The sequence below is a fragment of the Accipiter gentilis genome, chromosome Z, assembly GCF_929443795.1.
Source record: "Accipiter gentilis chromosome Z, bAccGen1.1, whole genome shotgun sequence".
Lineage (NCBI taxonomy): Eukaryota > Metazoa > Chordata > Aves > Accipitriformes > Accipitridae > Astur > Astur gentilis.
In genome coordinates this window covers 56804476-56818419 of record NC_064919.1, presented here as the reverse complement: position 1 = coordinate 56818419, position 13944 = coordinate 56804476, and the positions used below count along the sequence as shown (strand labels likewise).

The following is a 13944-nucleotide window of genomic DNA, read 5'->3' as shown; positions in this document are numbered from 1 at the left end:
AGCAAGCATGTGCTCCCTAATGAGGACTAATTACTTCAGTTTTCATAAATATGTTTTTATAATTAAGATATAATTACCTGAAATGTTGTTCCTTTTTGCACTTTTCACTTTTTAAAGCTGCTAGACAAATAGGATTTATCAGTGCGTGAGGTTTCTAGTATTTGTATGCTTGTTTCTGAGTAAACTGGTAAAAAGTTGAAAGCATTGTTTGAGAGCTACCAGCTTTGTCCTTGGTTTTTGATGGGGCCAAGCAAGTCCACCTTCTTTTTCCAAATAGTGTTAATTATCAGAGCTGAAGATATGCACTAACATAATCGCAAAACCAAAACCTTCAGGCCTAGGTTAACAGACACATAAGAAGCAATTAAAGGCATTAAAATGAGGTTACCATTTCAGTTTGGAAATAGAGTAGCAAAGGGTTCTACATGTTCTACAGTAAAGGCTGGGTTTGCTATGGGTAAAAGGCTTGATCAGGCTGGAAGCTGACTCTGCTGGGCTAGGGTTTCAGAGAGGATTAGCAGGCATTGTTGAGCTAGTGAAAGACCTAGAATTAGACTGATGTGATCCATGCTAATATTGGCTCCTTACATATTTATAAATTATTGAGACTTGTCATTAGGCCTAGGTTTAGAAAGTGGTTTCCTGAGGTGTGCTATTGCTAGTGTTTGCACTTGCAGAGTTTTCTGTACTAGGATTATAGTTATATTAATCTAGGAACAAGGTTTAGGACTGGTAAACTATGGTTAGTGCTGTCTTATTGGGAGCTGTTATAAGAGTTAGGGTTAATATTGTTGTTTAGGCTGACCAGACCCAGTTGACCTACTGTCATACCTGGATCCACAAGGAATTGCTGAGTTGAGTTAAACATGTTGCCATCATGTCAAGTTTGGAGAAGAACTGGAATTTGAAATGCTCTAAGTTGATGAGGTAGTGTTATGCTGAGATCATGGGACAGCTTCAGACCTACGGTGACAACTTAATGGAGGAATGGTGGTATCTTAGGTAGTAAGGCTCCAACCTATCTGAAGATTTTTAAAGGAAAACTGGCATTTCAAATTCAAACTGGAAATGAAACAGAAGTCAGTGGGAATAATGATTTTCTAGTGAGAAGTGTTTTGCCACAAAGAAATGATGAGATTCTGAGTCCAGCTTAATTTTCTGGATTGATCTACAGTTAGCTGATCCACTTTAATATAGCAAAGCCATCAATCATGCAACTACCTTCCATATAAAATTATAAAATTATCACATGTCTTGGCAAGACATTAAAAAAACATGCAGAATACTACTGCTGTATGATAATATAAAAATAAAGGCCTCCCTTTACCCCTCAACTTCTGCTCATTAGAAATCAACTTTTTGTTGCCAGCCTAAAAATGATTCCAAATTTTCTGAAGCTTTAATTTGTTCTTGTGGAACACTGTACCTGAACTCACATAGTTCTTATGTTCTCATTTTGTTCACCTGTTGTGTTTAGCCGTGAACAATTTAACTCTTCCAGTCATCTAAGACAGGTTCTCTATTCTGTAGATTCCCCTAGAAGCCATTTTTCTGTACCTATTCGTAGTTAAACTAGCTGTCCTGACAATGCTAAACAGTACCTTGGATAAAGTTTCATGAGGTTTGTACAAATGGGGTCCCCATTTGAGTCCTTTTGCATGTATGCAAAAATAACTCTAGTAGAAAAACTAAGATTTATGTGGTAAAAACATGCCTTCCCAAACTTTGGAAACTGTCCTGAGGGGTGTGAGTGACAAGGCTTCCACATGTATTTTTGTTTAATATAACCACTGAAAAGATTATTTTCTGATGTTTTTTCTTTAAAAGTTACCTGCAAATCTGGTGAATTACACTTTTTCTCTGCATTACTGGGAGTGCAGAAGAATGCAGGGGTCCCCTGTTGCATAGATAAAACAGTAATTGTGCAAGAAGTCTACAATAGCTTACACCAATTAAATTCTTAAACTCTATTGAAACATAACATTAGCACTGGATATAACAACACCCAGATAATTATAGTTACCTTGATGTTTCTATGATTAGCCTGTTGTTGTAGGTTATTTTGCAGTAAAAATTCTCACTGGGATTATTTTTCACATACTCTCAAAACAGAACTATATTTCCACATTTCGGCCAGCCCACTAACTAAAATACAGTTCATCACAGTTTTGAAGGTGAGATGAGTTTTTTTATTGACTACACAAGAGTTGAATAGCATGCCTAGAGATTTCAGTAACATGAAGGAGACCATAAAATGTTTTAGAGTGATCGGTTCCATTCAATTTTGCAGGATATAGCTCTTCAATCTAAAGGTTTGGATAGACCTTTTAAAATAACTGGGAAACCGAAGCTGAAACCGCTGCTGTTCTACATGTCCCATATATATCATAAATCTAGCTGAAAAGTTCTTCTACTTCATGAATCCAACCTCACTAAAATGAAAGGAGATGAACTACAGATTTGCCACTTCTGAAAATTCAATATGAATGCTCCATGCTGCCACCATTTATATTGGGCTAAGTTTCCTCTGCTTCGAATTAAAGGTACAGCTTTCTTTTATTCTACAGTGCATGCTCAAGGTGGGGTGGGGGTGTAAGTCTTTTAGGCCTTAAATTGAGTCCATGGTCATGATCTCCCCCTGCCGTCTTTACCTTTCCCCCAGTTACCACAGATGTGCACTGACTTCATGCCCATTATCAATCAGTCAACTTTTGGCACTTTTCAGGGCAGGATATTCCCTCCTTATTGGTCTTTTAATTCTTTGATGTTCTTCAAGGCCCAATTACTCCAGGATGGTAGCTTTTTTCTTTTCTGATGACAAATTATTAAGTGTCTTTAGACTACCAGCTTAATATACATACAAAGGACACCTTGCATAGAAATAAACAGATCGTTTCACATTTTTAGGTTATCTTGAACAACTTGATCTGCTTTTCTTTGCAAACCCAGCTAGAAAATATATTTCCAGATATAGTGTTGTAACAAACTGATCCTCTTTCATTTTCTTTCTCCATATCAAAAAATGTCTTCTATTATAGGGAGTCCATCCTGCACATTCCATGAAGTGTCCCTAGCACAAACTGATGCTATTCTCCCTAATTGGTGTCCTGGTTTCAGCTGGGATATCTTAGTAGATGGTAGTGTGTTTTGGATTTAGTGGGAGAATAATGTTGATAACACATTGATGTTTTAGTTGTTGCTAAGTAGCGCTTATCCCAAGATAAGGATTTTTCGGTATCCCAAGCTCTGCCATCAAACACGTGTACAAGAAGCTGGGAGGGATCATGGCCAGGACTGCTGACCCAAACTAAGGAGGGTCCACATGAACAAAGGGATATTCCATAACATAGAACATCATGCTCAGTATAGAAACTGGGGGGAGTTGGCTAGGAGGGGTGTATCACTGCTCAGGCATCAGTCGTGGGTGGTAAGCAATTGCACTGTGCATCATTTGTTCTCCTTTTTTTTTTTTTTAATTTTACTGTATCATATTCCTTTTCATTATTATTATTATTAGTATTACATTTTATTTTACTTTAGTTATTAAATAATTCTTATCTCAAACCATGAGTTTTACTGTTTTTTTCTGATTCTCATCCCCATCCCACTTGGGGGCGGGGCAGGCAGGGCAGGGTGAGCGAGCAGCTGCGTGGTGCCTACTTGCTGGCTAGGCTTAAACCACAACATGTGGCAAAACATATCCCATTTCAGAATTCTTTCAGATCTTTTTTCCCTGTTGCAAGAGACAGGCACACTTTACTGCTTGCTTCAACAGAAAGGCTGTATTTTGCAAATGGGATTATAATGAGACTCTGTTCCTTTTACTGTTGAGGTGGAATGGAACTAAGGTAAAGCTGAAGACAGCTTGATTTATCCTTTTTTTTCAGATAGGGCTATTAAACCACATTCTTACTGTACTCCTCTGTGTTAAATAATCACTGAATGTTTCAGTGAACCCAAAAAGGCTGGGGCTGAAAGATCGCAAAAGGTCATGTGTACTACAGCCTTTGAGTCTGAGCCTGTGTTACCACCAACAAACTGAAAACCAAACTCTGAATTTGTGTAAATGGCAATTTGGTGACAAGCTGTGACAGCAGCAGTAAAACAAATTGTGTGCTATCACAAGAGCAGAGATAGACTAGCAAGGACGAAAAGGAACAGATTTGCAGAATAATTAAGAAACTTTTAATTGTTCAGCTGCCTTTGCACATGCTCAATACCGCAAAATCAAGCCTTAAGTAACTCACAACTGCAGTAGGAATTCTCAGACCTGAAAAGTAAAACACATGAATCTTTGCTACCATACTGTGTCATAAAACCTCTCTTTGTGCAAGTGGGCTCTACAGGTGCCTCTGTATGCGAGTGGAGAAAGAGTTACCAGACAACACCAGGATGAAGAGAGGACACATACATGCTGGGAGACAGCATCTGAAAGCCTCCCAAGAACTCATAGTCATCTTGGATCAAAAATTGGTAAGCTCAGGAGACCAAGGAGCTGCTGAACCTGCCCAAGGCCTTCAGCACACACTGGCCACCCATGACAGGTCATGTAACTCACACTGCATACGAGAAAGCAGGGGCTGCTATAGGTGGACAAAGACTACAGGGCAGTATATATAAGTACACCTGCTGAAATGAGGGACCCTCTCTGTGACTTCATGCACAGCTGCCTGGAAACCCCCAGAGTGTGGGTACAAGCCCTGGTTTCTGATTGAACCACTGGGGTTGGCCTCTCCGCTGCCGCTCCAGCTGGGTGACTGCGAGTGTGTGCATGGCGTGAGGCAGTGACTGCACGTACGATGCAAACAGTTATCTGCAATTAATAGTAACAGTCTAATTAATAAAGTGTTCTAGTAACTGTTGGTTGTGAACCGATTCCTCCTCTGACTCTCACCCCATCAGAGATATTTACAACACCTGGTACAAAAAAGCCACCAAACTAGGCGAGTGTCACCCAGATCTTGTAAATCTGTATTTTACTCCAGCTGCCAAAGTTTCAGGCAACAAAGCTGCTCAGAATTCCTTTGAAAGGCATCCATTATTGCGTCTCCTGGTTTCTAGTGAGCCCTCTACAGACACATTTTTGCATTATTTTACTGGTATTCATGTCTACTGGTTTTGGCTGGAACAGAGTGAATTTTTTTCACAGTAGCTGGTATGGTGCTGCGTTGTAGATTTGTGGCCAAGATGGTGTTAACACAGGGACATTTTAGCTATTGCTGAACAGTGCTTACACAGGATCAAGGATGTTTCAGTTCTTCATGCTGCCCCACCAGTGAGTGGGCTGGGGGTGTGCAAGAAGCTGGGAAGGGACCCAGCTGGGACAGCTGACCCCAGCGATATCCCAGACCACATGACGTCACGGTCAGCAATGAAAGCTGGGGGAAGGAGGAAGGGGGGGGGGGTGGGGGGGGGGAGACGTTGGGAGTTATGGCGTTTGTCTTCCCAAGTAACCGTTACACACGATGAAGCTCTGGTTTCCTGGAAATGGTTAAACATCTGCCTGCTGATGTGAAGCACTGAACTAGTTCCTTATTTTGCTCTGCATGTGCCCACAGCTTTTGCTTTTACCTGTTAAACTGTCTTTATCTCGACCCACGTTTTCTCCCTTTTGCCCTTCCTATTCTTGTCCCCATCCTACTGCAAGGGAGCAACCGAGTGGCAGTGTGGGGCTCAGCTGCCTACTGGGGCTACCCGACAGCAGGGTAGTAAATCCAGATTTTTCTGACGTTAATTCGTAGAATTACCTTATTTAGAAAAACACAGAAAGTCAAACCCACATCGGACTTGCAAGTATAACTGAGGCTCGCCTTTCCTTGTCTTGCCCCATGTTTTCACCCGTCTAAGGCCAAGAGGCGCAGCCAGCCTGAATCCGTGTTTTTCAGGTAGAGCTGACTCTGGCTGGGTCGAGATTTTGTCTTCGGCGACGCTGGGGCCTGGGTTTCACTCGCGGACACCGCTTTCCCGGCTGCCTCCTGCGGATGCTCAGCCGTTCTAACGCCGGCCGGCCTCCGGGCCGGGCTAGGCCGCAGGGCCTGCGGGCCCCAGAGGCCAGGGCAGCCTGCCCCGGGAGGAGAGGGAGCCGGGGAGACCGTCCCGCTCGGCCGCCATGGAGACGTCAACGGTCGCTCCCCCGTCGGGCGCCAACCCCACCCCCGCCCCCCCGCAGGCCTCGCGCCAGCCGCGAACCGCGCGGCCGGCGGGGACGACGCGCGGCAACGGGGGGAGGAGGGGGCGGAGCTCGCGGGCGGAGCGAATGCGGCGCGAGGGCTGCCGGCCCGAGCGCAGCGGGAGGGGGGCGTGGTGCCGCCCGCTCGCCTCGCTCCCACCCGCCCCCGCCCCCGCCCCGGTGTTGTTGTCTCTTTACGGCCGAGGCCGGGGGCTCTCGCGAGATCCGCGTTGGCGCCGTGACCTCCATGTGAGAGCGGCGGCGCCCGGTAAACACTCCCCGGGGTCGGGAGATGGCTCCCGGCGGCGCCCGTTAGACCTGGCCGCGGCGGTTCCCGCCAGGCTCCGCCTCGCCCTGTGCCGTCCTCGGCGGGCTCGCGGCGCGGGCCATCGGTGAAGCGACGGGGGATCGGCTCGGGTCTCCTTCCCTCTCCGCGCCCCTCTGAGCGAGGACGGCGGCCCGGCGGGCGGGGAGGCTCGCGTCTGTTCCGCGGGATTTGAAAATCCTGCCCCGCCGAGCCGAACAAAGGGCAGGGGGAAAGCGCCCGGCCCCCTCCCCTTCTCCCTCGCACGCCGCAGACGCGCTGCCGGGGAGCGGACCCCTCGCCCCGCTCCTGCCCCAGACCCCCCCCTCCCTTCCCCGCGGCTGGCTGAGCCGGTGGGAGGGCGCGCACCATGTGGATCCAAGTCCGCACCATAGACGGCACCCAGACCCAGACCATCGACGACCTCAGCCGCCTTACCAAGATCGAGTGCCTGCGGGAGAAGATCCAGGAGACCTTCCGCGTCAGCCCCGACCGCCAGCGCCTCTTCTACCGGGGCAAGCAGGTGAGGCGGAAACGCCCCTACCTGGGAGGCAGGGGTGGGGGCTTCCCCCTCCTCCCGCCCCGCGCGTCCCCTCTCGGGCTCGGCTCTTTGTGTGGCCCGGCGCGGAGGTCCCCCTCCCCACCCACGCGTCGCCCGCTGGCTCCGGCTTTTGTTTACTCCCGTCCCGTCGGGCCTTGGGGGGAGGTGAGGTGCAGGAGGGAGCCGAAGCGCCCGGCCTGACAGCAGGGCGGGGGAGCCAGCGCCGGCGTTCTCCGCGCCCTCCCGCCCGCCGTTTCCACCGAGGGCGAGCGGGTGCCGGAGAGGCCCCTTTGTGTGTTTGTTTTCCCACCTGAACCGCGGGAGGCTCCTCCCCCCGCCCCTGCCTCGATCGTGCCGAAGTGACAGGGCGCCCGGAGGGGCGAGGAAGCCCCTCCGCTCTCCTCGCCGCCCCCAGACCCCGGGAGCGGAGCGCCCGGTTCGTGCCTCGCCCGCCCTGTCGCCGCCTCGGCCAGCGGGGGTGGGGGGTGGGGGGGTGGGGGAAGCGTCCGGCGCGGGCGGACCGCGGGCGCTTTGCAGGGCGGAACGCCGCCCCCGGGGCCTGCACGTGGCGGGGCGGGGAGAGGCGGCGCGAAGTGCAATGTCCCGTCAGTACCCGCTGCGGGGTCGGCGCGGCGCGCCCCTCCCCCGGCGCCGCGCGGCCGAGTAACGGTTTTCGGGGTCCGCCGGCTGTGAACCCCTCCCACCGCCCCGCGGGGGCGGGGTGCTGCCCGGCCCGCCGAGGCTGCCGCGGGGGCGGGGCGGCGCCCCGCGGGGTTGGTTTGCGCGGGCACAAGTTGTCCGCCGCGCGCGCGCCTCCTCGGCGCGGGGAGCGGTGTGTCACCGGTGGGAGCGGGGCGGCTGCGGCCGTCCGGCCGTCCGTCCGTCTGTCCGAAGAGGCGTTTCCGCCAGAGCGGGGTGCGGTGTTCGTGCGGTAGCTGGCGGAAAGCTTTCTGTGAGCCCGTACTTCCCCTCCACTCTGGTGCCAAGTATGTTCTGATCCGAATAGGTTGCCTCAGGCTGCATCTTTGTTGCTGAAGGGTGTAACCTTTCCTGCTGCATTACGTAAACTATGGGGTGTACTCGCGGCTTGAGTTGTTGAGTGAGGCACGCTTATTACCTGGTAAGGCAGGTATGGGATGTGTGGTACGTTTCTGGGCGCCTGGCTCTTAAGATGTGCCTTCTTGCAACAGACGAGTCTTGCAGCGTTTGCCTAAATTCAGTAATCCACGGCAGTGAGGTTTCTGCCTCAAAAGAGCTGAAGTGTGTGTCTTTACAAATGGGGGCGGGGAGGGGGGCGGTAAGAAACAGAAATTTAACGATGACTAGAAGCTAAGCATTGATGGCTAGGTGCTAAGCCTAGATTGTGAACCCAGTAGGAAATTAGTAGATTTCTGTGTTCTACAGATTGGTGACTGAGTGTTTGTGAGGACGCGTCTGCCGAGACCATTACGGACAATCTCGCGTTTCCCTGAAGGGACCAAATCTAGAAACATCAGTCTTGGAAGTTGTGTAATCTGTTCAGGTTTGTGCTGTGCCAGCACACCTCTTCTTTCAGCGCAGAGCACTGAAACACAAGGTTTACCCAAGGAGCAGCGAAGATGAGCCTGTAGCGTGTTGTGCTTTTTCTATGTAGTCTGTCAGTGGCCAGACCAATTAGCTTGAACGTTTTAGTTAACAGATGTCTTGCTTAAGAAAGCAGAATAGTGAAGTATTATAGTTGAAGTAGCCTAAATGAGCAGCATTTGTGAGTTTAGTACTTAGTTTATCCAGTTTAGGACACAGGTGGGATCATGTTCAGTGAAGAGTTGGAAGTTCTTTTTTGTAGCTTCACTCACCATTTATGTCCATTTTCTTGCAATTAACATAATTGATTTTGAAGTTTCCTTGATGGTTACGGATTACTGTTCTGATCCCGTGGTGCTAGTAGGTAGGAAAAAAGGTCAGAAGGATCGCTCTTGCCCAAGTAAAACTGGATGTTGAGAGATGTGAGCAAATGAAACTGTAAACAACTTAAGTTCTCTCAGGGCTGTGATAAAATAAAAAAGGGCATTTAAGTTAAGTGTGAGGTGAATAGAAAGCAGTATATGGAAGTGAAAACATGGAGAAAAAAAGTGAAGTTTCCTGCATGTTGGAAAAAACATGATCTAGTCCAAACTCTTCTCCTATTTTGTCTGGTTAGTACTCAGTATGGTTAAATCTGTACAGTCTGCTGGTAGAACCGTCACTTTACTACTGAATACCGCTTCCTGTAGTCTGTCTGGGAACTTATAGAAATACTTGGACCTTGCAAGTGGTGAGTACCAGAAGACTGGCTAAATAACTATCTCTCTTCTAAAAATGTGAGGTGTATGAGGTTATAAGGACACAGAAACCTAAGTGAGTCACCGTTTATGGGCTGAATTTCAACAACTTCATGTTCTTAGCTTGCAGTAGAGAACAGCTTCAAGTAACATTTGGAGCTAGAGCTGTTATTTTGCAGTTCTTTAGAAGTATCCGTGTCCATTTAATGTAGCTTATGTGGTATACTGTAATTTGCTGTTGTCTGATCTTCAAACATAAATGCAGGACTTTAAGGGGGCAGTACTTAACGCCCCTGTTGTTAAGGATTAAAGTACCCTAGAACTACTGATTAAAACCTAGTGTTGTGATTAATGCAATACTTTGTATTACTATTTTTCTCTTGTAAAACCAGGAAAAGCACTATTTGGTTGAGCAGACTGCTTCCTGTTTTTTTAACTCTTAACTGCCAGGAGGATCCACCATTCACATGTGACACTGAAGAGTGAGCAAGATAGTATTACTCTGTAACTTGGTCTGGTGTGTAAGGACATCCTGGACACTCTGGGCATCCACATCTCTGTAAAGCTGAATAACTGTTTATCAGCCAGAGAAGTTGAGTCATTCTGTAGATCGAGGCAGAACTTTCTGAGGAAAAGCAATTAGTAGTGTATGCATAGTTCTTTACTGTGGCACAATAACCTAGTCTGCAGTTAAGTCAGCAAAGTCTATTGAACATAGAAACCCACAGTGACAGCTCTTGCTTCCTTTGTTGAAGAAGTTGGAGGGACACAAATATTTCCTTATGCTGGAATAAATCCTATCTTAACCTTCTTCCACCATAGACTATTCCCATCTAATGCTTTATCTGTGGTGTTACATGTTAACTGAGTAAACTAGTAAACTACAATGCACTGTGTGGAGTTCCTCTAAAATTCAGAAAAGCAAGACAAGACAACCTGTCCTGTGGCAGCATACTCTCTGTCTGTCCTAACTGGAAAACCTGTATAGCACTTCCTGATGAGAATAGAAGTTCTCCGTTTCATTCATGAAAGTGAAGGAGATATTATATGATGACAAATTCTTGGCATCTTGACCTACAAGGCCAGATTTTCTATAGGACCAAGCTGTAGTCATTGATAGTTATTGTGGGATTTCTAGCTTTCAATTACAATGCTGGAAAAATTGAGCAGTAAAAATAGACTGAAGTTTATTTAAGTTTGAAAACTTGCCAGAGGACTTAAGGTTGTCCGGAAGACTGTAGGGGTGTTAACGGCAACTTGCGTTTCACATAGAACTAAACATGCACATTGCTGTATTTCAGCAACATGTATTGTGTACGGAATACAGAAAATAATATAATCTTGTGTTGGCTTCTTCCATCATCCTCTCCCATCCTGTTGGAATTTAAATTCAGTGAAAACTTGTAAATGGCTATTGTTGTTACAGAAACCATCATCTCAAGTGGTTTTTCCATAGTGCTTACCAGAGTCAGGGAAGAAGGACACTGAAGCCCAAATATTTCTTCTTAGTATACCTAAGAGGCAGTGACTGAAGTTGCTTTTGAAGTCATTAATCATAGAATCATTTAGGTTGGAAAAGACCTTCAAGATCATCAAGTCCAATCATCAACCATGCTCACTAATCTTGTTGGCGAGGAGGACACTCCAAACCTGTTTCATGGGAGACTGAAGTCAGCAGGTGGAAGTGAGAGTACTGAAGCCAATTATTTACTTGATGTGAAAGTTGTTGCAAATTAGGTTTATTTCACTAGAAGAAATTCAGCTCTGCTTTTATGCACAAAAAAGTATGGTAGCATGCATTGTGTTACTTAGCTGTGCAAGCTGACTCTTAAGTATAGTTTGCCACACCCATGCTGTAATGCCCAAGCGTTTAGGATTTTTTTGTTTCTGTAAATTTAACTGAAACTGTAGAGGGGTGGGAGGAGTGGAGGAACCTCAGTTTTGCATGAGAGCACCCTTGTGATAAAGCAGCCTCAGTGAAACACGCGGTTATAAATCTGACAATAGGACATGCCTTGGTTTGCCTACAGCCTTTCTTATACAAGACCTCTAACTTCTGCTGACCTCACTGCATGTGAGCAGTGGATTGAATCTTGTGTGAGTTTGAGCTTCTAAGCCTCTGGTTTGTGAACTGTATGTTTAAGGGCTTCTTAATTACAGCTTGGGTGAATTTCCAGGATAGAAAAGCATTATTTATGGACTCTTTCCCGAAGAATGGGTGTGCTAAACCTATTCATAAAACAATCAAGTTTCTTAATACAATCTCTTCCCAGCTTTATTTTGTTTGGAAAACTGTAAACATTTTCAGCTGAAGCTGTCCAAACCCTATCTGCTTTAGGGAGAATCTGGGTGTGAGAAGTCTTCAACTGGAGCAGTTACATTTTATATTTTGGAGAAATAATTTGAAGAAGTCTTAGAAAGGTAGTAATTGCCATTCTACAATGAAGCTGGTAGCAAGTAGCTCTGTAGCTTGGTGAGAGTCAGTCATCTGGAGTCTACAGGGCAGAAAGGATCAGACAGCATTCCAAAATTCCCGAAATGTTAATGGGTTATACTTCGACCTTATCTGGCAGTAGGTTTGGTAGCCCTATTTGCAAGTTTTTTTATATGACTGCAGAAGTTGTTTACTGAAATCAGCTTCTTGTTAAATTTTTGCTGTACAACTACTAATGCAACTTGCCATTCCTCAGTACCATTGTCTTTGTAATTCGAAGCACCTAAACAAACTGAAGGAAAAGCTGAAGCATATGTGAAGACACAATAGTTTATACTATTTTGTATGTATGACTTCAGTAGTAGGAAGCTGAAAAAACATAATACAACCTGTAAGAAATTGCAGCCAGCTTTAAGGCTATATTTTCTGGCATGTATATTTATTAATGTAATCTAGTTAAGACAGTGTAGTACTTGTGCTTTTTTAATTAATCTGGAAGGTCTTGGAAACAATATTTCTTTTTACATTAAAAAAAACCATGCAAACCCTTAGATGCAGAACACTGCTGATGTATGGCCTACACTAAATGATCTCTGCTGGACTCGAGGAAAAAAGGTAGTTGTAACACAGGATGGTATCGTATGTCTTACTCTTAGTAAATTGTAATCTATATAGGTATCATAGTCTCAGAGACTCCCACAGTACTCAGCAGAGAGCATACAGCAAGAGAAGGAAGAATATGGAAGCTGTGGAGAATATGGAATGAAATGATGAGGATTTCCAGTGAGGAAATGTAATCAAGTGTTGATAGCATTTATATTGGAAGTTACGAGATGATTCTCTTCTTTAAAAGCTGTTAAATGGATCTCTATTCCTAATCATTTAACTGTTAAATTATGTTAAAATAACTACCCTGATACACCTCACTATTGTATTTACTTATTTTTTTAGACTTTTGTTGTTGATTACAGAAGGTTCAGATAATAACCAGTTCTTCATTACAGGTATCCTTACAAGCTGCAGACAGTCATTTGCTCTCCCTGGCACCACTGTTGCTGAACTTCAGTTGCCTGTGCTGTAGAAGTCCATACCATCATACAGGAGGTACTTGACCGCTCTCATCTAAGCAATAGAGATGGATGAGTCTTTCCATGCTTCTAAGGATTTCAGTGCAGCTTTATATTTTGACTTTTTTTATATTTTTTTTTTACAAAAGTATCAGGTAATCCTAAATGTCAGACATAAGATGCCATGAACTTTTATTTGCGTAATTGGAAGATTTCTGAGAACTGCAAAAGAAGAGAAACCTTGCTGCTCTAACTTCATTTTCTAGCTAGAAGTTAATGAGCAAATGTTCCTTTAATGGGATATAGAGTTGCATTGAAGAGGAAGATGTCATATCTAAATTAGCAATTTTTTTTTCTGTAACTCACCCAGTGATAAACGAAGAAATAGTCTTCAAAACCTGAACTCCTTCTTAGAGGGTTTAACGTGGAAGAGGTGCAGACTTGAACCCTGTAGAAGTCTTTGGCTGAGACTAAGAATGGCTGCTTTCACCTTTATCTTTTGATTAAGTCAAAGAGCCTTTTCTTACAGCTCTTCACTTTCAGCTGTTTTCATGTTGGCACTAATCTTGTACACTGGAATCTTTTCTGGATTATAGGTAGTCCAGATCAAAAGGTAAAATGTGTTGGTAACCACCTGTACACTCTCCAAATAATTTCTTAGTTATGGTGTAAAACCCCACTGTTTTGCTGGAGAACGTGGCCTTAAAATGTAGGCTTCTGTACTTAATTTTGGTTACAGAACTTCAGGAAAAGTGTGAATTTCTTCTTAGAGAAAGTTAGTCTTGTTTGAGTATGAAGATGACCGATGTACATTTATCATGGTGTTTGTACTGAGATTGGTGTGTAATTACAGACAGTGTCAGCAGCAAGATTCTGCAATTTCTTCTGAGCTTGTGTGGCTTTGCGTAGCATATGCCAGACTTCCTCTTATGTGTGGAGAGTTGAAGCAGCACAGCATATTCACACTGTGGTATGATCAAACTCATTGATTGTCACTATAATTGTAGAAAAGCCTTTCTCAGATACTGGAAGCTTCCATATTCTTCCTTCTCTAGGAGTTCCTCTTGCTGTGTGCTTTCTGCTGAGTACTGTGGGAGTCTAAGACTGTGATACCTATCTAGATTATGAT

The 13944-nt window shown here is 45.3% G+C and overlaps 1 protein-coding gene across 2 annotated transcripts in view; it reads left to right on the top strand.

Annotated features, from left to right (window-relative positions):
• The first annotated feature begins 6382 nt into the window (after window positions 1–6382).
• The window catches only part of UHRF2 (ubiquitin like with PHD and ring finger domains 2), a 93958-nt gene continuing 86396 nt past the window's right edge, over window positions 6383–13944 (top strand). For both annotated transcript variants that reach the window (XM_049794304.1, XM_049794303.1), the window contains exon 1: window positions 6383–6996. In XM_049794304.1, the coding sequence (XP_049650261.1) occupies window positions 6844–6996 (153 nt within the window). In that variant the 5' untranslated portion in view covers window positions 6383–6843. The remainder of the gene's footprint in view (window positions 6997–13944) is intronic.